This window comes from Populus trichocarpa, chromosome 2 (assembly GCF_000002775.5).
Source record: "Populus trichocarpa isolate Nisqually-1 chromosome 2, P.trichocarpa_v4.1, whole genome shotgun sequence".
Classification (NCBI taxonomy): Eukaryota; Viridiplantae; Streptophyta; class Magnoliopsida; order Malpighiales; family Salicaceae; genus Populus; species Populus trichocarpa.
Window position 1 is genome coordinate 20,928,213 of NC_037286.2, and position 27,644 is coordinate 20,955,856.

At 35.6% G+C, this 27,644-nt stretch overlaps 1 protein-coding gene across 2 annotated transcripts; it reads left to right on the forward strand.

The window, feature by feature from the left end:
• The first annotated feature begins 536 nt into the window (after nt 1–536).
• On the forward strand, nt 537–21,635 carry LOC7458274 (uncharacterized). 2 transcript variants are annotated; one of them, XM_052450372.1, is made up of 2 exons: nt 537–877; nt 21,250–21,635. In XM_052450372.1, the coding sequence occupies exons 1-2, from the start codon at nt 720–722 to the stop codon at nt 21,503–21,505; spliced, it is 414 nt and encodes a 137-aa protein (XP_052306332.1). In that variant the 5' UTR covers nt 537–719; the 3' UTR covers nt 21,506–21,635. The 2 variants fall into 2 exon arrangements, with proteins under 2 accessions (XP_052306332.1, XP_002301595.2); XM_002301559.4 differs by lacking the exon at nt 537–877 and having other exon boundaries at nt 20,915–21,635.
• Nucleotides 21,636–27,644: the final 6,009 nt, after the last annotated feature.

Here is a 27,644-nt window from a genome sequence, read left to right on the forward strand (position 1 = left end):
GAAGAAAAGAAAAAAAATGAAAAAATTCAGTTAGAACCATAATTAAGTTTGTTTAATTCTCTAAGACAACTATATGCCCATTATTTAATGTTTGACAAACAACACATGTAGAATAGACAACTATATGCCCGTATTTTCATTTTTGTTGTGTATTGCGGGGAAAAAAAGAAGAAGAAGAAGAAAAAGAACATGGTCGGTCCGTCTTACAAGGAGAAGGGAAAGTGACCGCTGTCGGTGCTTTCGACGGGGGTTTTGAAATTACCAGCACCATCATTGGACCTTCGAGAAGTCAACTTTCATTTGATTTTCGACTTTATAAACACGGCTAGCCCACCGAATTTTATTAGGGGAAAAGCCCATTCCTAAGTTGCCAATGCCATTAGATTCTGACTGATGGCTCGCCTGTTTAATAATTTTTTAGTGGCTGACCGACCGATCCTCGAAGCAGCGGATCATGGAAAGCGTCAAATAACCAAATGGAAACTGGGTGCTAGTCAACTGTCTGTGTGCCCCTCATTTACGTATAAATGAGCACGAGACCAGCTTCTTATTCATCAACATCAAATCAGTTATCTCGAAAGCTTCTCTTTATTTCACAGAGCACAGAGCCAACTCCTGATTCATCAATATCATATTAGTTCTCTCTAAAGCTTCCCTTTAATTTACGGTTTTAAACCTTCTCTAGTTCTAGTTTGTGAGTAAATTAAGAGAGACCAAAAATGAGTGTGGAGATTTTGGATGGTGCCACCATTGTCAACTTTCTGGAGGACGAGGAAGCATTCAACGCGCAAATATGTGACCGCTTCGCCCACCTTGATTCAGACCATGATGGCCGGCTTTCCTACGGGGAAATGTTGAAGGAGCTGCAGTGTTTGAGGTTATTGGAAACCCACTTCGGCCTGATTAATTCCACATCCATTACCCTATACATGACTCATTAATTGTCTTCGTTATTTCTTTCTTCTCCGAATGCATTCCAAGTTTAGCTGAATGTAGCAAAGAAAATAAATGAAATGCTCTGTTATTGGTGCAATTTGGCATCTTAAAACTCGGTTCTCTCCTAATGCAATTTGGTCATGACCATCCAGCCATAGTTAATATAACGAAAGGCTGACAGAAACACGAATATCTTTCCTCTTTCAAGAGGGCTTCATCAGCTAATAGATACATGGGCAGAAGGATTGAGCTGGATGCATCTCAGTCATCGTTCAAAATTTAGCTTCAAGGGAATGGAATTGGTAGAACAGAGTTGCATCAGAATGGAAAAAGAACTTGCGTGTGTCAGGTCCAGGGGAACAGATAAAAATTAAAGAAATAACTGTCCTCGTATAAAGTATAGTTAAATAAAAATTTCGAGTCGAATCTGTTGTGCGTCTGAACACCTAATTCCATCATGATTTGTTTAGCATGCGTATGAAACAAACTTCCCGCATTGAAAAGAGGGAAGCACTTAATATCCTATATATGCAGAAACGCAACTTGAACGAAGAACCTGGATGGTTAAAAACAACACACTTGCAGGCTTGTAGCTCCTGATATTTTCAGCCTCGTGTGAAAATGGACAATGATGGTTGAAAAATCTTTGTATGTTTTATCTAGGTAGATTACTCATTATAATAAAATTATTTTTAAAAAATCTTTATCTTTTTCACCTGGGTAGCTCGTTCATTACAATAAGACCACTCGAAAAAAAATCTTTGTATTTCTCTACTTGAATAGGTCATCCATTACAATGAAACTACTTTGAAAAGACCTTTGAGTTTTTCATTTGGGTGGATCACTCATGATAAATTGAACATTTCAGAATCTTTGAATTCTACCAATAGACAGGTTGCTTGGTACTACCATATCACTTCAAAAGTCTTTCACAAAGATAATCTTTTTCTTTAGAAACTCTGTCTCCTTTTTTTTCGAGTACACTTTCTAACCCTCATTCTTCAGATATTGTGCTTTTTATCCCTATCTATTTTTTTCTGAGTGCACTTTTAAGCCCTCACTACAAATATTTTTCAGAAAGATTGACCATTTCTTAATATGGTGAGTCCATAATCTCATTCTTTTTCTTCATCTTTACAAAGCTTATTGTCTAAAGTCTCTCACGAGACTTTCGTTATAAAGATTGTAAAGAGAGAGGCAACTGTCATAACTCATTTCTGGATTATTCCCTAAATTCACATTTTTTTTCTTTCCAAAATAAAAGTCAAAAAAGAAAATAAAGAAAGCAAGAAAACTAGCGACATATAGGAATATTAAGTTGTGACTTTGGAAGCCTAATTGTATCCTATTTTACCCACAACTGGAGAGACAATGTAAATTAAAGGTCAAATTAAATGATTATTGGATGAATCTACTTAAAAATTAAGCTTGAGGATATAATTAGAATTTTAATAGGCCAATTTGATTTAATCATGGGACAAATTGAGAATTTAATTATGTTTAAGAATTAATTTGGGTAATTAAAGGATTTAATGAGGTGCAAGAACTTAATTATACTTTAAATAGGTCAAATTAATTTTATTAAGGGCTTAATTGATGAAAATCTAAGTTTAGAAGCCCAATTTGAGCTTAATTGAGAAAATTGGAATTTTAGAAAACCAAATTTAATTTTCATAAAGTCAATTGGTTCAAATTAGGGGTAAAATTGCAAGAAAAACAAATTTTTTTGGTCAATTAAGGGTTAAATTGAAGAGATTTGCAACTAAGGACCATTTTGCAAAACATATCGAACTATGGGGTAATTCATGAAAATCAGGGATGAAATTGAAGAAAATTTAAAGTTTGATGGTCAAATTGCATAAATCCAAGACCAAGGATCAAATTGAAAAAGATGCTAAAATTTAGGGCTGATATTGAAATCCAGCAAGGGCAAAATTGTATTAAATCAAAAGTTTGGAGTCAATTAGGATCAAATTGAAAGAAATCAAAAGCTGAAGGACCAAATTGAACTTTGGAAAAATACCTTAATTTAAGGTCCAAAATGGATTTGTTTTTTAACGTTAAAAAAAAAAGGCAACCAGACGACGCGTCGTCTAGTTAATGTCCATTGTCTTCTTCTTCTGACCCGAAAACGTTGTCTGGATGACTATTTTTCAGGAGCATTTAATACTTCATCTCTCAATCAAACCGGACAAACCATACACCACCATGATGAGCTGACATTATACTTCACCCCAGAGTGGATCTCGCTGGCTAATCATCCCTACAGCTGCCACAGTGTCGCCTCAAATTGGTCAATCTGACTAACATTTAGCAACCAGCTTTTTCAGGTCATGATAACAACTTTGAACCAACGGTTAAGATCCTTCTGTGTCGAATCAAGAGCCAAGATTGGCACTAGTAAAGACAAGATGTCCATCTTCCATCCCCTATAAATAGAGGTGCATTCTGCTTGACCGCTTTTTATGTTCGGCTTGTTTTAACTCGCAAGTGCACGAGTGTGCGATGTAGCAATTAACTCGGTAAGATCGAGGTCATATCCACAGAGAGCTAGATCTGGAAATTAAGCTAGGTAACAAAAAAAACTCAAGAGAAATTAAATTAACAATAACTTGGTTGAAAATGATTGATGGATTTGTTTTCAAAGATGAAAAAGTGTAAATAGATTTTAAATGACAAGAAAAGGTAAGTCTTGGTCCAAATCAATTTCAATGGTGATGTATTGGTGATTCCTTCAACATATATAAGATAACTCAACCTAATATCAACGATGGTGATATTAGATCGGAAGATATTACAATGAAGTTTAAAAAGATTAAGATTGATTATTGCTTAAGAATGAACAAGTACTTTCATATTAAGTAAGACATTGAATCAAGCAATCTCTATACCAAAACTAAGGTTTGTGCATAAAAATTCAAGATTATAACATTACCTAAATGATTTCTAAAATTTCTTTGCAATAATAAAACATTCATGAAGAAAATAAGAAGATAAACATTAAGATTCATTCATATCTTAAAGAACTCACCTCAATCACCATCATCCTTGATTTGGATCCAAGAAGGAGATTAGCCAACCATGATTATATATGAGGACACTTCAATAAACATGAAATAACTTGAATTACACTGAAATAATAAGTTTTACAAGCTAAAGAAACGAAATCTATAAAGAAAAACATAACACAATTTCAGTAAATATTCGAACACAAATCTGACTCTAACTTTGGACAGCAATTCGACCCTCTTAGAAGCCTTCTTTTGAAGATGGCTATTAGATACATATTTATAGGCCATTCTGTTAGCTTTCCAGATCATTAAAGAACAGCTCATTTGGACATCTGAGTCAAAAGTTATGGGCAAAACACCGAAAGGTGTTCTGGAAAATCAAATCAGGCCAGCTTGGAGAAAACTTTGGTGCACGTTTTTCTTCCTCCTTTGTGAGCTGTCTCTTTCTTCTTTTTGACCCAAAATAATGTGACAATGTCCCCTCCAGCTTTCCATCCATGTGCTTGCCCTCTTGGATCAATGAATTATCCAAAATAAATCAAATGTTATTTGTTGTGTGGACATGTAAGATCATGGATTGTGCTTGGGCTGATTTGGAGGCTGATTTGAGGGCTGATTTGGGGCTGAATTTAAGCATCAAATAAGAATACAAATGTACCTATTATTTGGGCTAAGATTGACATTAAAACCTTAAGTGTTTGATGGTTGAAGTTTGCACACAACATAAGGCAAGTTTGGGCTTGAAATAGATCATATGATATTCTTTTCTAGAATTGGAATAGAATTGATTTTTGGAGCAAATTTGGAGCACTTATTTGAACCAATATTTTCTTCAATCTTCAACTAAATTTCTCTTCAATTCTTTGTTCTGAATTCCGACGTTGAATTTTCTGAAATAATTCATTTAAGCTCCAAAAACATATCGAAACATTAAAAGAAACTTCATTACTAAAAAGCACATCAATTATTATAAAAAACCCAAATAAAAACAATAAATACATATGTAAAATAAGAGACTTAATGATACTTTTGATGCACAATCACACCCCCCAACTTAGATTTTGCTAGTCCTCAAGCAAAACAAAACATAAAACCTTTGAAATAAAAAGAATAATAATAAAATAATTAGGCTCGACTCATCACACTTAAAGGACCTATCATGCAAACATTGGTATCTTTAACTTAGTGTACACAATAGCAAATAAAGAAAAATAAGCATACTCACATTCTCTAAATCAAACATCCATACAAAATTCCAAATTCAATCGTATTTATCATGCAACCAACATAATTGATTCACGCGAAAACTCAACTTGTAATATTCCCTTCTCACTACTACAAACAAGGTAGCAAACTAGAGAAGTATCTATATATTTCTTTTTCTTTTCTTTTTTTTCTTTTTTTTTGATATTATTTATTCTTTTTCTTTAAGTGGTCACTTCCCTTTTGACGCGAATACAAACATTTGTGATGAATGCACCCGGTTACTCACAAAGTCACAAACTTAAAGTGCTTTGCATACTCATATTTCAAGCTGCCGTTTGACGTAAAGATAAACATTTGTGATGAATACCCCTAGTTACTGAGCAACTCAAAACATTGGAGTAGATAGAACTTTGTACACATTTGTGTAATAATGATTACTCTATTTACTTAAACCTTGTTTAGGACTAGATCAAAAGGGATGATCACAAGTAAAGCATCACACTCATCTTTCATGCATAATCACACAACTCACACAACTTTTACAAGGAAAGATGTACTTCAATAATCTTAAGAAAAAAGTATGCTATATCTTGCTTTATAAGATATTATCTATCCCAAATTAAAGCATGCAATGTTCAACACAATAATGAATCCAAAAATGTAATGCTGATCCTAAACAAGTCTCATTCACATACGAATGCAAGTTTTTTTTTTTTAACAAGCATGGTTATCTCAAGCATTCAACATAATCAAATATCTAAAATTAAGTTTTTCATTATCCTCAATGTATAAAAGAAAGAGAAGAAAAGTATAAAGATTAGAAAACTGTTACTCCCCTTTTGTTCTCAAGGATGAATGTCTGATTGAATTGGACATGAGCTGATTTCTTACTTGATTTTTTTTTTTTACCTGCATATCACAACTAAAAGAAAACATTGATGTTTTTTTTTTTTTTTGAAAATAAAGAACCTCACACCCCCCAACTTAAAATAATGCATTGTCCCTAATGCATGAACAAGAAAATATAAGAGATGGAAGAACGAAAAATAAATAAATAAATAAAAATGAAATAAAAATAAAAATAAAAATAAAAACTCATTACTTCTGATACTACAATGGTATTGGATCTTCAAGATCCAATGTCTCAACTTCAGCCACAACGTTTTCAAGATAAGGTTTCAATCGATGACCATTTACTTTGAAAACATTTCCATTCTTAGGATTTTCTACCTCAAATGCACCATGCTCAGAGATGGATTTAATCACAAATGGACCAATCCATTTTGTCCTCAACTTTCCAGGAAAGAGATGTAATCGTGAATTATACAAGAGAACCTTTTGACCAACATGAAAGGATTTTCTAAAAATATGTTTATCATGCAAAGCTTTCATCTTATGTTTTGAAATTTTTGCATTTTCAAATGCATCATTTCTCAGCTCCTCTAATTCATCCAATTGAAGCTTTCTATTTTTGCCAACCTCATTTTCATTGTCATTGAATTGCCGGATGGCCCAATATGCACGGTGCTCAATCTCAACATGGAGATGACAAGGCTTTCCATAAACTAGCCTATAAGGAGACATTCCTAAAGAGGTCTTGTAAGCAGTGCGATATGCCCACAAAGCATCAACTAGTCTTAGGGACCAATCTTTACGGTTTGGATTGACTGTTTTCTCTAAAATATTCTTGATCTCCCTATTTGCCAACTCAGCTTGGCCACTAGTCTGTGGGTGATAGGGGGTACTGACCTTGTGAATTACACCATATTTTTTCATCAAAATTCCAACGGGCTTGTTACAAAAATGTTTTCCCCCATCACTAATCATAGCCCGGGGCATGCCAAAACAAGACAAAATGTTTTCTTTCAAGAATTTGACCACAACTCGATGGTCATTGGTTCGAGATGCAATGGCCTCCACCCATTTAGACACATAATCAACAGCTACAAGGATGAATTGGTAACCAAATGAACTTGGAAAAGGTCCCATGAAATCAATCCCCCAACAATCAAATATTTCCAAAACAAAAATGGGGTTCAGGGGCATCATGTTACGCCTAGTGAGGTTACCTAGTCGTTGGCATCGGTCACATGCAACACAGAAGGCATGAACATCTTTGAACATGGTGGGCCAATAAAAACCACACTGCAAGATCTTGGCAGTGGTTTTCTTGGAAGAGAAATGCCCACCACAGGCTAATGCATGACAAAAATTAATTACACTTGGAATTTCATGATCAGGGATGCACCGCCTAACAATTTGGTCAGGGCAGTATTTAAATAGGTAGGGGTCATCCCAAAAAAAGGTACGCACATTGCGCAAGAATTTTTGTTTGTCAAGTTTAGACCAATGAGAAGGAATCTGACTTGTGGCTAGGTAATTTGCTATGTCAGCATACCATGGAGAGCCAATGTAGGAAACAGTACCTGCACAAAATAAATTTTCATCAGCAAAGAATTCATTTATTGGAGATTCATCAATTATGGTCTTATAGCTTGAAAGACGAGACAAATGATCAGCCACTACATTCTCTACTCCCTTTTTATCTCGAATTTCAAGGTTAAACTCTTGGAGTAGGAGGATCCATCGAATCAAACGTGGCTTGGCATCTTGTTTTGTGAGCAAGTATTTCAATGCTGCATGATCAGTGAAAACAATAATAAGAGATCCAACCAAATAAGACCTAAACTTGTCTAATGCAAAGACCACAACTAAGAGTTCTTTTTCAGTTGTAGTGTAATTCAATTGAGCATCATTCAAAGTCTTGCTAGCATAATAAATGACATGAGGTTTCTTATCTTTTCTTTGCCCTAAAACAGCCCCTACCGCAAAATCACTAGCATCACACATCAGTTCAAATGGTAAAGACCAATCAGGAGCTTGCATGATTGGTGCAGTGGTCAACAACCCTTTAAGCCTTTCAAAAGCTTCTTGACATTTTGATGTCCAATCAAATTGAACATCTTGTGACAACAAGTTACACAATGGTTTGGCAATGGTACTAAAAGAATGAATGAATCTTCGGTAAAAACCAGCGTGTCCTAAAAAGGATCTCACATCTTTCACAGTCCGAGGGGTAGGTAATTTTTGAATGACTTCAACCTTTGACTTATCTACCTCTATCCCTTTTGAAGAGACAATGTGACCTAAAACAATGCCATGTGTCACCATAAAATGACACTTCTCCCAATTGAGTACAAGATTGCTCTCCTCACACCTTTCAAGAACTTTTTCCAAATGCATTAGACACAACTCATAAGAATCCCCATAAACTGAAAAATCATCCATGAAAACTTCCAAAAAAATTTCCACCATGTCACTAAAGATACTCATCATACATCTTTGAAAAGTGGCTGGTGCATTACACAAGCCAAAAGGCATTCTTCTATAAGCATAGGTACCAAAAGGACAAGTGAAAGTGGTTTTTTCTTGGTCTTCTAAAGAAATTTCAATTTGGTTGTAACCTGAGTATCCATCAAGAAAATAATAGAAAGCTCTTCCGGCTACTCTTTCAAGCACTTGGTCTAAAAATGGAAGTGGAAAATGGTCCTTCCTAGTCACCATGTTCAACTTACGATAATTAATGCACATACGCCATCCAGTTTGGATTCTAGTTGGTACTAGCTCATTATTTTCATTCTTCACTACCGTGACTCCAGATTTCTTAGGGACAACTTGGGTTGGACTAACCCATTTTGAGTTTGCAATGGGGTAAATGATACCTGCATCAAGTAGCTTAAGCACTTCACCTCTCACTACTTCCTTCATGTTTGGGTTCAATCGTCTTTGCATTTGCCTCACAGATTTAGCCTCTTTTTCAAGATAGATTCTATGTGTACATAAAAGAGGGCTAATTCCTTTCAAGTCAGTAATAGTCCACCCAATTGCTTTCTTGTGTTTTCTCACCACTCTCAAAAGTTCTTGTTCCTGCTCTATGCTAAGTTTTGATGAAATCACAATAGGATATGATTCATCTTCCCCTAGAAAAGCATATTTAAGATCACTTGGTAAAGGCTTCCTTTCTGGTTTATAAGGTTGGACAAGAGATGCCTCAACTTTCACTTGGGGTGAAATCAAAGGCTCAAACGATGGGGTCCATTGACCTATTGACATAATAGGCGTTGGATCTAGATAAGTCTCGAGTTCTCTTACTTCCTCATCAACACATTCCAAAGAACAAAATCTTTCATCATGAATTAAAGTTCTCTCCAATGGATCCTTGATCCACTCTCTCTCAAAGTGTTCTTGACAAACTGTTTGGATCAAATCCACCTCTCTAATGTCCTCATGTTCACCAATTTGTTTGGAGACATTAAATATGTTCATCTCCACAGTCATATTCCCAAAAGACAATTTCATCACCCCATTCCTACAGTTGATTAAAGCATTGGATGTGATGTGCATCATGGGAATTATAATCCATCTTGTAAAGCTAAAACTAATGTGCAAGAGGATTCAGATGGTCCAATGACAAGAGCGAGAGCGAAACAACTACAAAGGGCCTTGACGAGTCAAATTGGAATGATTGAAGCTGCGTCGGAGTTAAAAATTAGCAATCAGTTTGAATTTGGTTCAAGGATGTTTATTTGCCTACAATTGGAACTTGAAGATGGGAAAAGCCCTTAATGATTCTATTGATGCTGGGCTACTTAAATTTGGGGTTGATATGCAAATAAGTGAAGGAATTGATGCTGTTTATGGTCAGAACAACAAATGAATTTGAACCCGAATTTGAAGTCATCCATTGCATGTGAAAACAAGACTAATCTAGGTGGATTTCAAGTTCAGAACGTGTTCTTTCTAGATTGTCCAACCATGATTGCATTGGACTTTTGTGTAAGAAGATATGGTTGTTTTAAATTTGGTCTGTTTATGTTAGAAAGGTCAAAAAACGTGTGCTAGTTAATTTGTCTAGGTTAGTTTGTCAAAGTCTGTTTTTTGGGCTTGACTTCTGCCATGTTGAATTATTCCTAACTTTGGAGGGATGTTCCAATTATAAATATAGTATCAGAATATGTAATAAAGAACTTTTGGCCAAGATTTGAAACTTAATTCACAGAATTAAGAGTTGTTCTTCCAAATTGATTTTGTGAAGAACCCTACCTGACTTATCACTCTTCAATCACAAAGAGTGTGGCGTCGAAATCCTAGATTGATCTTTGTGGCGTCCAGATCGACTTATCAAAGTATCATTCTAGTCTATCCTCCATCTTATTTACCTTGAAATCACTATAATCCAGCCTAAACACCAAAAGAAAGACAACACAACCAGACCCATCCTTCATCCATTTTCGTCAGATTCATTGTTGCCGATTTTCGAATCATTCACGGCACATCATCTGGTATCAGAGCATCAGTTGCGATCTAAGGCAGGAGCCAAAAACAGAAGAAAGGCTTGCTGGAATTGAGGTTGATAAACTTAATTATGGCTGGAGATTTGTTGGTTGTGCAACGGGTTCTGAATGCACAAATTGTCGTTAGTGATGAGCAACGCGAGAACATCTTTCATACTCGATGTCAGATTCGAGATAAGGTGTGTGGGATGATCATTGATAATGGAAGTTGCACTAATGTTGCGTCAACTACCTTGGTGGAGAAATTGGGTTTAACTACCCTTCTACATCCCAGGCCGTACAGTTTGCGATGGCTGAATAAGAATGGGGAGATTCGGGTGACAAAGCAAGTTCGTGTACCTTTTTCCATTAAAACCTATCATGACGAGGTTTTGTGTGACGTTGCGCCAATGTCAGCTAACCATTTGTTGCTGGGTCGTCCATGGCAGTTTGATAAGGATGTGACCTACAATGGACGAAAGAACACTTATTCTTTTATGCTGAATGGAAAGAAGGTGAACTTGTTACCATTGAGTTCTCAACAGGTTAGAGAGGATCAGATACGAAGCCAACAAAAGGAGGTGAAATCACGTAAGGGGCTGTTGTTAGCCAAAAAAAGGAGACATCAAACAAGCATTAGCTTCAGCAGGGGTTGTTTTCATGATCTGGGCAAAGCAATTACTACAAGTAGAAGGATTGGACTTACCAATACAGATTAAAGAATTGCTTGAAGAATTTAAAGATGTGTTTCCAGATGAATTACCTAAAGGGTTACCACCTATTCGTGGAATTGAGTATTAAATTGATTTGGTGCCGGGAGCTTCACTTCCTAACAGACCAGCATACAGATGTAATCCAGAGGAAGCAAAAGAGATTCAAAGGCAGGTTGGTGAGCTCTTAGAGAAGGGCTATGTGCGAGAATCACTTAGTCCATGTTCCGTACCTACTTTGCTTGTACCGAAGAAAGATGGTACCATGAGGATGTGTATGGACAGCCGCGCTATCAACAAAATAACAGTTAAGTATCGATTTCCTATACCCAGATTTAATGATTTGCTTGATGAGTTGCATGGAGCTGCATTGTTTTCTAAAGTCGATTTGATGAGTGGTTATCACCAAATTAGAATGAAAGAAGGAGATGAATGGAAAACAGCATTTAAAACTAAACAGGGGTTATATGAATGGATGGTAATGCCGTTTGGGTTATCTAATGCGCCTAGTACATTTATGAGGCTTATGAATCATGTTTTGAGGAAGTATATTGGGCTGTTTGTTGTAGTATATTTTGATGATATCCTGGTGTATAGCAAGACCTTTGATGATCATATGAAGCATCTTAGAGTTGTGTTTGAAACTTTGCGAGATTCTAAGTTGTATGGGAAACTCACAAAGTGTTACTTCTGTAAAGAAAGTGACGTGTTTCTTGGGTATATTATCTCTAGCAGGGGAGTTAAGGTTGATGAGGAGAAAATTGAGGCAATTCGGGACTGGCCAAAACCTGCTAGTATCGCTGATGTGAGGAGTTTCCATGGTTTAGCTTCTTTCTACAGGCGATTTGTGAAAGACTTCAGCTCTATTGTTGCTCCTATGACAGAATGCTTGAAAAAAGGGAACGACTTTAGATGGAGTGAAGATGCGCAGAAAGCATTTGAGCTAATTAAGGAGAAGTTGTGTACTGCTCCAGTTTTAGCACTTCCAGACTTTGCTAAAACATTCGAAATAGAGTGCGATGCTTCCGGAGTTGGAATTGGGGCTGTCTTGCTGCAAGAAAAGAGGCCGATTGCATTCTTCAGTGAAAAGTTAAATGGAGCACGTTTGAACTACTCTATTTACGACAAGGAGTTCTATGCTTTGATTCGGGCTCTAGAGGTATGGCAGCACTACTTGTTGCCTAAAGAATTTGTTATACATACTGATCATGAATCCTTGAAGTATCTTAAGGGGCAAAGCAAGCTAAATCGCAGACATGCTAAATGGGTGGAGTTTATGGAGTCATTTCCTTATGTCATAAAGTACAAGAAAGGGCAAGTTAATGTGGTTGCTGATGCTCTTTCTAGGAGGTTTGCACTGATCTCTATGTTGAATGCAAAGCTGATGGGTTTTGAACAAGTGAAGGAACAGTATGCTAATGATTCCTACTTTGCTAATGTGGTTGTTGAATGTGCAAAGGGAGCTTGTGATGGGTTCTTTATGCATGAAGGTTACTTGTTCAAAATGGGCAGAATGTGTATTCCTTCAGGATCGTTACGGGAGTTGCTTGTGCGAGAGGCTCATGGTGGTGGTCTTAGTGGTCATTTTGGGGAGAAGAAGACTTATGAGCTGCTGAAAGAACATTTCTTTTGGCCTAGCATGTTACGGGATGTGCACAAGGTGATTGAGAGATGTGCTATTTGCAAGAAAGCTAAGGGTAAAGAGAATGCATATGGACTGTATATGCCATTGCCTATTCCAGAGCAACCATGGATGGATGTTAGCATGGACTTTGTACTTGGGTTACCAAGAACACAGCGTGGAAAAGATTCAATAATGGTTGTGGTTGATCGATTCTCCAAAATGTCTCATTTCATTGCTTGCAACAAAACTGATGATGCAGTACATGTTGCTGATTTGTTCTTTCAAGAGATTGTTCGTTTGCATGGAGTCCCTAAAAGCATTGTCTCTGATCGTGATACAAAGTTCTTAAGCCACTTTTGGAAGACTCTTTGGAGGAAACTTGGAACGAAGTTACTTTTCAGTACGGCATGTCATCCACAAACTGATGGACAAACTGAGGTTCGATTACATATTGAGGAGAAAACGATAAAGTATGCTAAACAGGCTAACAAGGGGCGGAAAATGGTTAGGTTTGAACCTGGAGATCTTGTTTGGATTCATATTAGCAAGGGCAGATTCCCAAGCAAACGTAAGTCCAAGTTGATGCCAAGGGCTGATGGTCCATTTCGGATTATAGAGAAGGTGAATGACAATGCGTATAAGGTAGATCTTCCTAGTAATTACAACGTATCAGCTACTTTTAATGTGAAAGACTTGACTCCATACTTGGATGACGATGACGATTCTGATTTGAGGACAAATCATTTTCAACCCGGGGCTGATGATGTGCATCATGGGAATTATAATCCATCTTGTAAAGCTAAAACTAATGTGCAAGAGGATTCAGATGGTCCAATGACAAGAGCGAGAGCGAAACAACTACAAAGGGCCTTGACGAGTCAAATTGGAATGATTGAAGCTGCGTCGGAGTTAAAAATTAGCAATCAGTTTGAATTTGGTTCAAGGATGTTTATTTGCCTACAATTGGAACTTGAAGATGGGAAAAGCCCTTAATGATTCTATTGATGCTGGGCTACTTAAATTTGGGGTTGATATGCAAATAAATGAAGGAATTGATGCTGTTTATGGTCAGAACAACAAATGAATTTGAACCCGAATTTGAAGTCATCCATTGCATGTGAAAACAAGACTAATCTAGGTGGATTTCAAGTTCAGAACGTGTTCTTTCTAGATTGTCCAACCATGATTGCATTGGACTTTTGTGTAAGAAGATATGGTTGTTTTAAATTTGGTCTGTTTATGTTAGAAAGGTCAAAAAACGTGTGCTAGTTAATTTGTCTAGGTTAGTTTGTCAAAGTCTGTTTTTTGGGCTTGACTTCTGCCATGTTGAATTATTCCTAACTTTGGAGGGATGTTCCAATTATAAATATAGTATCAGAATATGTAATAAAGAACTTTTGGCCAAGATTTGAAACTTAATTCACAGAATTAAGAGTTGTTCTTCCAAATTGATTTTGTGAAGAACCCTACCTGACTTATCACTCTTCAATCACAAAGAGTGTGGCGTCGAAATCCTAGATTGATCTTTGTGGCGTCCAGATCGACTTATCAAAGTATCATTCTAGTCTATCCTCCATCTTATTTACCTTGAAATCACTATAATCCAGCCTAAACACCAAAAGAAAGACAACACAACCAGACCCATCCTTCATCCATTTTCGTCAGATTCATTGTTGCCGATTTTCGAATCATTCACGGCACATCAGGATGTAGCTAGGAAAGGTCTACCTAAGATGACTGGGATGGGAGCATTAGAACCTTGAATAGGTGCGGTGTCCAACACTACAAAATCAACAGGAAAGTAGAATTTATCTACTTGGACCAACACATCCTCAACAATACCCCTGGGAATCTTGATTGACCTATCAGCTAATTGAAGGGTGATTCGAGTAGGCTTGATTTCTCCTAAACCTAACTGTTCGTAAACAGTGTAGGGTATCAAATTCACACTTGCTCCTAAATCCAACAAAGCTTGGTCTATCTTATGACTTCCAATAATGCATGAAACAGTAGGACAACCAGGATCTTTGTATTTGGGAGGGGTCTTAAACTGGATGATGGCACTAGCATGTTCAGTTAGAAAGGCTCTTTCTTTCACATTCAATCTCCTTTTAACTGTGCATAAGTCCTTGAGGAACTTTGCATAAGATGGGACTTGTTTAATTGCATCAAGGAGTGGAATGTTGACTTTCATTTGTTTGAACAATTCATAGATTTCCGAAGGTTTCCCTAACCTTTGTGGAAATGGTGCTCTAGGAACAAATTCTAAATCACTCACTTTGACTCCAATTTTTCTTGAATCATCTCCTTTCTCACTCATCTCTTTCTCATTTATCTCACCTTCTTTGTCACTCAAGCTCTCATTTGTCACTTGTGTTTTGATTTCCTCTTCACTTTCCTTAGATTTCTCCTCCACAATACCTCTAGGAATCTCAAAACCTATAGCTTTGTCAACAATCTTTCCACTTCTAAGGGTAGTGATGGCTTGGACTTGTTCATGGTTTGAAGGTTCACTAGATGAGGATTCACTCATGTGTACCTGACCTCTAGGATTTGGCATTGGTTGAGCTGGAATCTTTCCCTTCTCTTGAATGCTTAGTGATTGAGTCAACTTGGTTAGTTGACTTCGAATGTCATCTAAGGTCCTATTGGTCTGGTCTTGAAATTTGTAAGCTTGGTTGTTGATTCCTCCTTGTGTTTGCATGAATTGTTGAAGAGTATCCTCTAGGGATCTCTTATGAGGTGGTTGGTATGTGTTATGTGTGGGAGCATGAAATGGTTGGGGTGGAGGTTGAAATGTTTGAGGTACTGAAGAGCCCTCATTTCTCCATCCAAAATTTGGGTGGTTCCTCCATCCAGGATTGTAGGTCTCAGAGTAGGGATTGCCTACTTGGTTTGAAAATGGCTTTCTAACATTACTTGAATCAGAAGTTTGGCCATATAGCACTTCCTTGAAGGCTGGAATGGTAGGACACTCAGTTGTCCTATGTCCTTTACTCTCACAAACAACACAACTTTCCTCTTGTTGTTCACTCATGACATGCACTTTTTTAATCTCAAGAGACTCTACTTTCCTAGCCAATGAGGCTAATCTAGCATTGAGGTCATCAGTCTCTTTCAATTGGAACTTCCCACTTGAATGAGAAATGGTGTTTCTAGACTCAACATGAAGTGGGAGAGAAGTCTCCCATTGCTTTGTGTTTTCAGCCAATTGATCAAAGAAATCAAAGGCTTCACTTGGTTCTTTGTCATAAAACTCACCATTACACATGGTTGACACTAGCTTTTTAAAATCTGCGGTAAGAGAGTCGTAGAAGAAACTCACTAACCTCCACATCTCAAAACCATGGTGGGGGCATGCATTTAACAAGTCTTTGAACCTTTCCCAAGCTTGATGAAATGACTCATTTGGACTACAAGAAAAATTCATCATTTGACGTTGTAAGGCTGCTGTCCTATGAGTGGGGAAGTATTTTTTCAAAAATTCAGCTTGCATTTCTCTCCATGTACCTATAGACCTAGGACGCAAGGAGTTTAGCCAAAGCTTGGCTTTATCCTTTAGAGAGAATGGGAACAATTTAAGCCGAATGGTTTCCTCGGTACATGTTCTATCAATAAAAGTATTACATACCTCTTCAAAGTCCTTAATATGTATGTATGGATTTTCAGAATCCATACCGTGAAATGTGGGAAGAAGTTGAATCATGCCCGGTTTCAAATTGAAAGCTTGTTGGTTAAGAGGTAAGATAATACACGAAGGTGTACTTTGTCTAGCCGGGTGAAGATACTCCCTAAGAGTTCGAAAATTAGGTTGATCATTGAATTGTGGAGGTCCATTACCTTGAACACTCCCTTCACCCTCTACATCTTCAACATTAGCCATGATAAAAAAAAATATATATATATATATATATATAACAATTATATGAATACGAAAAAAATAGAAAAGAAGAAAAAGAAGATTGCAAATAAAAGTAAATGAAACGTAAAAGATAAAGTAATAACACAAAAATAAAAATACAACAAATTAAGAAATTCACTCTCCAACTAATAAGCAATATTAACAACAATAAACATTAAAAGATAATTATAACAAGCATGAATAAAAAGGTGGTAATACCAGCCAAGCACTTCAAACAATAAATATAAGAAAAATAATCACAACAAAACAACAAAATAAAATAAAATAAACAAGAGGCGGTAAAACCAGCCTTATAATATAAACAATAAATATTAGAAACTAACTAGAATAGACAATAAAAGAAAAATGGTTGAACCAACCAAAATCCAATAATTAATAGTCCAGTCCACAGTCCAATATCCGAAAAGTTGAGGTCAATTTGTTTTTTAGGCGGTAAAACCAGCCATTTGATTTTTTATTTATATGTATTTTTTTTTGTTTTCCAATAATCAAATATAAATTTGTTACATTTGCTTGCTAGCTCCCCGGCAACGGCGCCAAAATTGCTTGACCGCTTTTTATGTTCGGCTTGTTTTAACTCGCAAGTGCACGAGTGTGCGATGTAGCAATTAACTCGGTAAGATCGAGGTCATATCCACAGAGAGCTAGATCTGGAAATTAAGCTAGGTAACAAAAAAAACTCAAGAGAAATTAAATTAACAATAACTTGGTTGAAAATGATTGATGGATTTGTTTTCAAAGATGAAAAAGTGTAAATAGATTTTAAATGACAAGAAAAGGTAAGTCTTGGTCCAAATCAATTTTAATGGTGATGTATTGGTGATTCCTTCAACATATATAAGATAACTCAACCTAATACCAACGATGGTGATATTAGATCGGAAGATATTACAATGAAGTTTAAAAAGATTAAGATTGATTATTGCTTAAGAATGAACAAGTACTTTCATATTAAGTAAGACATTGAATCAAGCAATCTCTATACCAAAACTAAGGTTTGTGCATAAAAATTCAAGATTATAACATTACCTAAATGATTTCTAAAATTTCTTTGCAATAATAAAACATTCATGAAGAAAATAAGAAGATAAACATTAAAATTCATTCATATCTTAAAGAACTCACCTCAATCACCATCATCCTTGATTTGGATCCAAGAAGGAGATTAGCCAACCATGATTATATATGAGGACACTTCAATAAACATGAAATAACTTGAATTACACTGAAATAATAAGTTTTACAAGCTAAAGAAACGAAATCTATAAAGAAAAACATAACACAATTTCAGTAAATATTCGGACACAAATCTGACTCTAACTTTGGACAGCAATTCGACCCTCTTAGAAGCCTTCTTTTGAAGATGGCTATTAGATACATATTTATATGCCATTCTATTAGCTTTCCAGATCATTAAAGAACAGCTCATTTGGACATCTGAGTCAAACGTTATGGGCAAAACACCGAAAGGTGTTCTGGAAAATCAAATCAGGCCAGCTTGGAGAAAACTTTGGTGCACGTTTTTCTTCCTCCTTTGTGAGCTGTCTCTTTCTTCTTTTTGACCCAAAATAATGTGACAATGTCCCCTCCAGCTTTCCATCCATGTGCTTGCCCTCTTGGATCAATGAATTATCCAAAATAAATCAAATGTTATTTGTTTGTGGACATGTAAGATCATGGATTGTGCTTGGGCTGATTTGGAGGCTGATTTGGGGGCTGATTTGGGGCTGAATTTAAGCATCAAATAAGGATACAAATGTACCTATTATTTGGGCTAAGATTGACATTAAAACCTTAAGTGTTTGATGGTTGAAGTTTGCACACAACATAAGGCAAGTTTGGGCTTGAAATAGATCATATGATATTCTTTTCTAGAATTGGAATAGAATTGATTTTTGGAGCAAATTTGGAGCACTTATTTGAACCAAGATTTTTTTCAATCTTCAACTAAATTTCTCTTCAATTCTTTGTTTCGAATTCCGACGTTGAATTTTCTGAAATAATTCATTTAAGCTCCAAAAACCTATCGAAACATTAAAAGAAACTTCATTACTAAAAAGCACATCAATTATTATAAAAAACCCAAATAAAAACAATAAATACATATGTAAAATAAGAGACTTAATGATACTTTTGATGCACAATCACATTCCATGCCCCGAGCATCAAGAAATTAGAGCCCAAATTTGGTGCAAATAAGTTTTTCTTACCAGATCTTTTGTTCTTCTCCACCAGCCATCTTCTTCCTCTTCTTTCGCAACATCTTCGCTTCCAGCAATGCTGCCAACAACACGTTGGCCTTCCTAGCATTGCTAATTAGCAATCCCCCATAGTTGGTAACCTTTTCTTCCCCTTTTTGGATGCAAACGAGGCAGCCATTTGCAAGCATAGCATTTGGTTCTGCATGCAAAATTCAACCACTTCATATGGTCATTGGGTCGGGCCAATGACCATGTGAAGATAGGTTGGACCCCTTCCAACCCAACCCATGATGGCTTGGTTAAGTCCAGCCCATAAAAAAAGAATGAAGGCCAGGTCTGTTGGCCTGCCTGGCGCCACGACCTGACCCGGCAAGGTCCGGCCCAAATGGCTGGGTAGGGCCCAGCCCAATATATATAATAATAATATTAAAATAAATAATATTAAAATAAAAATAAAAACTTTGAAAGCCCTTCCAAAAAATTTGTGATTTTCTCGCACGTTTTTCTATCAATTTTGCATAATATCGGGCTGTATAATTACACTATATGATACATATCCGATATTAAAACACCTAGTTTTTTCTGAAACATTTCAAAATAAAATTCAAAATTTTTTAAATTAATTTCCTCTTTCAAAAAAACAAAAAATGTTTTGTTTTCATGCATATAGTCAAATCCTCAAAGTTTTCCAAGCATGTTTTCAAAAAAAAAAAAACAAAAAATTGTATTTTTCTCATGTTTTAAAATATAAAATAGATATCATAACTAATTTATAATTATCCATTAGGGTTTAACCAAAATGTCAAAAACCCTTCACCAATTATTTTTTTCATTTTATATTATGGTTTAAATGTAGACTTAAATATTTGGGGGCGTAAAACTATACAGTAGAGTATACCCTCAGATATTAAAGACAAAAGTTCAATATAAATGCGATACTAAAATTTAGACTTTAGAACGGTTGGATTTAACATCATAAGGTATAGATTTTCTCATGAAGAGAGATCTATCTTAAACCTTAGACGATTTCAACGAATAGATACTTAACTTAGAATAACAATCAAATAACAATGTAGCTTACTTCAGATAGGCTGCACTGGAGATAATGCGTTTTTTCCTTACACAATCAGTCTCTTACTCAAACTCTCACAGACCATATGTTTCCTAGTAACCATTATATTAAATGGTGACTCTTAAATCTTAATTATAATTTTATGATTACATCAAAAACTCTTTTTTTTCCTAACAATACCTCTCAAGAGGCACTTAAAACGCATCGTTTGACGTCGCTTGTGACATAATCCATTAAACATGAAATGGAAATAAATAAGTAAAGAATATTGCAAGCATCAAGTTGTAGAAGTCTATCTCCGAAAAAAAAAGAAGAAGAAGAAGAAAAAATTCAGTTCGAACCTTAATTAAGTTTGTTTAAATCTCTATCACACCCATTATTTAATGTTTGACAAACAACACATGTAGAATAGGTGAAACCAAACCTACAGTACAATATTTGCATTTTTGTTGTGTTGTGAGAAAAAAAGAAAAGAAAAAGAACATGGTCTGTCTCGGAAGGAGAAGGGAAATTGACCGTTGTCGCTGCTTTTGACAGGGGGTTTGAAATTAGCAACACCATCTTGGGACCTTCGAGCAAGTCAACTTTCATTTAATTTTCGACTTTATAAACACGGCTAGCCCACCGAATTTTATTAGGGGAAAAGCCCGTTCCCAAGTTGCCATTGCCATTAGATTATGACTTATGGCTCACCTGTTTAAGATAGTTCTAATAATAAAATTTTAGTGGCTGACCGACCGATCCTCGAAGCAGCAGATTCTGCAAAGCGTCAAAAAACCATGCAGCAAAGGGTAATTAGAAGCAAGTCAGAAAAGCAAAAACCAAATGGAAACCGGGTGCTGACTGCTCGTCAACTGTCTGTGTGCCCCTCATTTACGTATAAATAAGCACAAGACCAACTTCTTATTCATCAACATCAAATCAGTTATCTCGGAAAGCTTCTCTTTATTTCACAGAGCACAGAGCCAACTCCTGATTCATCAATATCATATTAGTTCTCTCTAAAGCTTCCCTTTAATTTACGGTTTTAAACCTTCTCTAGTTCTAGTTTGTGAGTAAATTAAGAGAGACCAAAAATGAGTGTGGAGATTTTGGATGGTGCCACCATTGTCAACTTTCTGGAGGACGAGGAAGCATTCAACGCGCAAATATGTGACCGCTTCGCCCACCTTGATTCAGACCATGATGGACGGCTTTCCTACGGGGAAATGTTGAAGGAGCTGCAGTGTTTGAGGTTATTGGAAACCCACTTCGGCGTGGATGTGGAAACAGACCCGGATGAGCTTGCTCTCGTCTATGGTTCTCTTTTTGTCCAATTTGATCATGACTTGAATGGGACAGTGGAGTTAGAAGAGTTCAAGTCAGAGACCAAGCAAATGATGCTAGCCATGGCCAATGGTATGGGTTTCTTGCCTGTTCAGATGGTCCTGGAAGAAGACAGTTTCCTGAAGAAGGCTGTGGAGTGGGAATCTGCTAAACTCGTTGCCTGATTAATTCCACATCCATTACCCTATACATGACTCATTAATTGTCTTCGTTATTTCTTTCTTCTCCGAATGCATTCCAAGTTTAGCTGAATGTAGCAAAGAAAATAAATGAAATGCTCTGTTATTGGTGCAATTTGGTACCTTAAAACTTGGTTCTCTCCTAATGCAATTTGGTCATGACCATCCAGCCATAGTTAATATAACAAAAGGCTGACAGAAACACGAATATCTTTCCTCTTTCAAGAGGGCTTCATCAACTAATAGATACATGGGCACAAGGATTGAGCTGGATGCATCTCAGTCATCGTTCAAAATTTAGCTTCAAGGGAATGGAAGAACAGAGTTGCATCAGAATGGTAAAAGAATTTGCGTGTCAGGTCCAGGGGAATAGATGAAAATTAAAGAAATAACTGTCCTCATATAAAGTCTAGTTAAATAAAAACTTCGAGTCGAATCTGCGGTGCGATTTAACTAGATTTTGCGATCTAAACACCAGATTCCATCATGATTTGTTTAGCATGCGTATGAAACAAACTCCCCGCATTGGATCAAAAAACAATGACATCTCAGGAGATGGAATGAAGGAGAGAATGCTTTCGCCAAACAGCTCAAACAGGGATACCAGAAGATGCCCATTATTCAAGTCTTCGTTCAAACCTTGTTGAGAATGTGATGCGGAACAATAAATCAAAAAATAAAATAAAAAATTAAAGCAGTAAAGAATGAAGCCTTAAAGAAATAAGTTAAGAAATAAAAGTAAAGAAAGGGTAAAGCAAAAAAAAAAAAAAAAAAAAAAAAAAACAGAGAGAATTCAGGAAGAAAAGTCTATCATTTTTATTTAATCATAAAAAACTTTTGCAAAAACTAAAAGAGAAATATATAAATAGCATAACCCTAAAACATCCGTTTATTGGGTTCAACTCATCAATTAAAATTTTCTAGTATAAATAAGTCAAATAAATAAAATAAAACAATGAAATAGGCCCAAATGGACTCAATCTTCCAACCAAAGAGTAACATGCTAGGCCATTCTATGTCGTCTCTGTCCATATACTCGTGTAATTTGCAGTGTGGGTCTAGAGTCCCCACCAACTCTCCCAGTGTAGCTCTGGATGACCCTAATAGCACTTCCAAAAATTTGGATCAATCTGCTGCAAAGTATCTATAGTGATCCAAATACAATTTGAATCAGGTTGGCCCACCCAAGAATTAGAAACCGTTGAACCTCACTATTCCTAGTAAAAAAAACTTGTTCAACCATAATGACATCAATATTATCTTTTTGTGTTTAGATCAAGGTCAAAGGGGTAGAAGTTTTAATAAGATCATCAAGAGGAGAGTTAGGTGGCATCTCAAAGGGATCATTTGGAATAGGATGTTGTTTCTGGTACGCAACTAAATCCGCAATGTTAAATGTAAAGTTAATGCTAAAATCAAGTGGTAAATCAAGAACACAAGCATTTGGACCAACCCCTTGTAGCACTTTGAATGGCCCTGCACTACGTGCATGCAATTTTTGATTAGTTCCTAAAGGAAACTGCTTATGTCTATTCCGTATCATAACTTAGTCTCCTACATTAAATTTATTATATCATCTATGTAAATAAGCTTAGAGTTTATATTGTGCATTACTTGTTTGAATCTGCTTAGTGATCTCAATATGCAAATTCTAAATTTTACGTGTAAAAAACTTTGCTAACTCAAACACCTTAGCATGAAGAGACATGAGAAGAATGTTTAAAGGTTTCCTAGGCTTGTAACCATGTACAACTTCAAAGGGAATCATGCCAATTGACATATTGACAAAACTAGTAAATGCAAACTAGGTCATAGGAAGAACCAAATCCCAATGCCTATTATGATAACTCACTAGACACCTCAAATGGTTGCCTAATCTGGGTGGTAGGCACTAGAAAACTTCAACTTAGTTCCCACTATATGGCGAAGGGTTTTCTAGAAATAACTCGTAAATCTAACATCCTTATCTAAGACTATGGTTTGGGGAAAATCATACAGCTTGACAATCTCGTTAAAATAGAGTTCCCCAACTCTAGAAGCATCTGTGGTCTTAGTAAAAAGGATAAAATGATCCATTTTAGAGAAACGGTCAACAACCATAAAAAATGAATCACGCTTCTTTGCAGTACGTGGAAGTCGACACACAAAATCCATACTTACATTTTGCCAAGGGCAAGTAAAACAGGTAACGGGGTGTAAAAACCACTATTTTGTTTTTTATGCTTTGCTAGTTGACATGTCAATATTGACCTCCCAACTTCGCTACATCTCTTTTCAAACTAGACTAAAACAAATTGATGTTCCCTCTTTTAAATGGGTTTATTTCTTCCAAAATGTTCTGAAAGACCTTCAACATGAATCTCTCATGTCAAAAATTCACACATGGATGTTTTCGAGATATAAAGCTTATTATCCCAAAACAAATACCCTTCTTTGAGGTGATAACTATCTACAACATGGTTATTCTCATCTCTCGAAGTCATATATACTTCTCTAAATTCTGAGCAAGATTCATACTCCTCTTTGAGCCTCTCAAATCCAGTAACTTCTCATTACGGATAACAGTGTTACTTGACGATTCAAGGCATCTGCCGTTTTATTTTAGATTTATGTTTCAAAACAAATGAATAACCTTGCAAATATTCAACCCAATGACCATGCCTATTTCAACTGCAAATAGAGAAAATGAACAGACTATGCGTTTCTAAGGCAAACAAGGAGCATAAACAAGTTGTTTTCCAACCCGGTGATTGGGTTGGGTGCACATGCATAAGGAACAATTTCCTAACCAAAGGAAATCAAAATTACATCCTCGTAGTGAAGACCCATTTTAGATTTTTAAAGAGGATCAATGACAACGCATTCAAAATTGATCTTTTAGGTGAATATGGTGTTACTGCTACCTTTAAAGTTGTTAATCTTACTTTGTTTGACATAGGTTTTGATTCGAGGTCGAATCCTTTCGAGGAGAGAGGGGATGGTGTGGATCAGCCCACAAACTCCAGCAAGAACCCATTACATGTTCTAAATGGGCTAATGACTCGGGGTAAGACATAGGCATTGAAAGAAGCATTGAATGCATTGGTTTTGAATGTTTCGACCAAGTCAAATTTGAAGGGTCCATTGGAGTATCAAGAGAAGGCCTTAGTACATCTTATCCATGTGTAAAAAGGACCTAATCTAACCTTATTTGGGCCATGAGGTTTCGGTAATAAGGTTGCCACTTTTCCAAATGTTCGGTCAGTCTTGTTTTTATAATGTTTCTATGTATTTTTTAGATTCCTAATTAGTTTTGGACTTGCTATTATGTATTAGAACATTAATTATTTCCTTTAAGTATTAGAATTTATTATTTTATTTATTTTCTTGTTAGGTGAGGAGAAAACACAACAAAGAAAACAAAAAAATCCAAGTTGACTTAGGAAGTGGCGGCAAAGCTTCCTAATTATGCAAGGAGATTATTCCAGTAACTTCAATTATGTTTCCTAATATTACAAGGATCCTAAGAGGTGGCAAAAGAAGGGAATTAATACCTTAAATTACTTTCCTTTCAAAATAAGAAAAAAAAACATAAGTTTAAGATCAAAATCCTACTACAACTTGCAAACAACATAGGCGGCTACCTTTCCTTTAGTTTCAAGGATTAATGAGATGTATGGAAGATTATAAATAAGCCTTGAATCAATTTTGTAATATTTTCTTTCCTTCTCTTCTTCTCACGGTGAAATAAAGATTTAATATTATAGGCTTTTTTTATATTTTGTTTAGGCTTAATTAATATATATTTTTTCAGCTAGGATCCAAGGCTTATTTGGATTAGGGTTTGGGTTTACTAGTAAAGGTTTTGGGTCAGTTTTTATATGTGGGTCAGTTTAGCCCCCAAGGGTGGATTCATTTAGGTTAATTTTTTAGAACTATTTAAACACATGAAAGCCTAAATTTCAGCAGCGATTGATGAATAATACTTATGAATTTTTCAATTTTAACGTGTGAGAGAGATTCTTGTATTTTTTAGTTCTTGAACGAAATGAATCTAACTTCTCAAAGATTAATTGGCTTCATGGCATCATTCGACATCATTCCAATCATTCCAATAATGTTGGTGTCTTAGGACAGGTTTCTATTGTGTGACACTCCTATCAGATCAATTTTGTCTTTTTAGGATCAGATCTCAATCTTGAATGTGGATTGTGTGACCACGTAATCACGAGGTTCACATCAGTGTTCAAGAGATGCTAATAAATATCTTTGAGTGGTAAAGGTATGTCAATATTTGATACGAGCACTTGAGCATCCGATGACATAATGAGATCCAATTGGACAAGACTCCTAATCTGAGAGCCATTTCCCTATTCATATTCTATCATGACTTTAGAGTTCACATTTGGGGTTTCCTCGAAGGTGATCCATCTTGCCTCAATAAGTTTGAGGAACTTGTCTTTAAAAGCATAACAACTTTGAATGTTATGACCACTAGTGCTATCATGATACTCACATATCTAGTTAGGATCATACCATTTTAGATATAGGGGTTGAAATGGTTTCTAGAGAATCAAAATAATTTGTCAAATATTGACCAATATTTTAAATATCTCCTTAAAAGATAAAGGAAAGGGCGATAGAGTTTTCTTTAACTACTGTGACTTTTCATATATTTGCTTTTTAGATCGAACCTCATTAGCCATTTGAGGAGAATGATTCGGATGCTAAGATACATGATGATCTTAATTCATACTTCCCATATGGAAGCTATCTTCTAGTTTGTCAAATGACATAGTATTAAACCTATCTTCTTAATTCCATATCCTTCTCAATTTCAATCCTTGCTCCACCCTCTCTGCTGTCATTATTATCTCTATAAAATAAGTTGATCAATTACAAGTTATGTAATCACAATAATGAGTCTTTAAAGTATTGATGAAGATGGAATTGATCTCATTTTATAGTAGTGGAGCGTAAACTTGTGTTTCCATTTCTCGCAGCCTCATCGCATATTCCTTGACTGACTCATCATTTCTCATCTCAATTCTTTGAATGTCTAACCTGGTTAGAGCCATCTTTAAGTTGAATCCAAATTATTGCAGAAATGCATCAGCCAAGTATTCTCATTTCTTCTTTTCAGAGCCATTTAAATCCAAGTTGGGTTTTAAAATTATGATAATAATCATTTTTATCCTTACATGTCTTATTTGTACAATTTTAAAATTGAGAGTTTTTTACAAGGATATTTTAGAAATAAAAAATAACAAATATTATTTCTAGAGACATGTCCTCTATGTACCTTCTATTTTGAAAGTATAGACATTCACTCCAAAATTATCCGAGAAACATATTTCTTTTTATGTTTTTATCTCTTTAACAAAACATATTTATGTCTTCACTGTCTTCGTATGTTCTGTCTCAGGACAGTAACCAAACACTACCTAGTATACACTATTTAAACTATTTTTAATGATTTGGATATTAATTATCTTTTTTGAATAAAATTTCAAGAGTCAAGTTTCTCTATACAACTTCACTGTTATTATTGTTCCAAGGGTTTTTGAGAAATAATAAACCCTAATACTTCTAGTAAGCTGCATCATTTGTATAAAGAAAGCATCATTGTTAACTGGAATATTTTAAAAGCTTAAACACCTAAAAAAAGTTAGACTGACAAATAGACTCCTAAGCAACTAAATGATTTTCCTATGACCCTTTGAATTACCCTATCATAATAGAAAGTGATTCATCATGCTAAAGATAATCGAGTCGTCTGCCAACCTTGCACTCCATTCTGAATTTTTTCCACCACTATACTATATGTATTTGTTAACAAGCACATGTAACATAGGAACTCCAAAATATTACCAAATATTTTCTATTAAAGCAAACCCTAAATATGAATTGATATCACGAGTCACCCTTAGACGAATAAAACAATCTGGTTTTAGCCACACTAACATTTTTTTACCAAAAAGTTACAAAAGTCATGTATGATAACTTTGATTTGCTTCAAATCAGGTTTTGCAAAAAAGAATTGTCACCAACAAATACAGATGACAACTTCACCCGACTCGTTTGGAATCTAGTGTCATTCAATTCGGTTGGATCATATTTTTATCCAATTTTATTTGAAAAATAA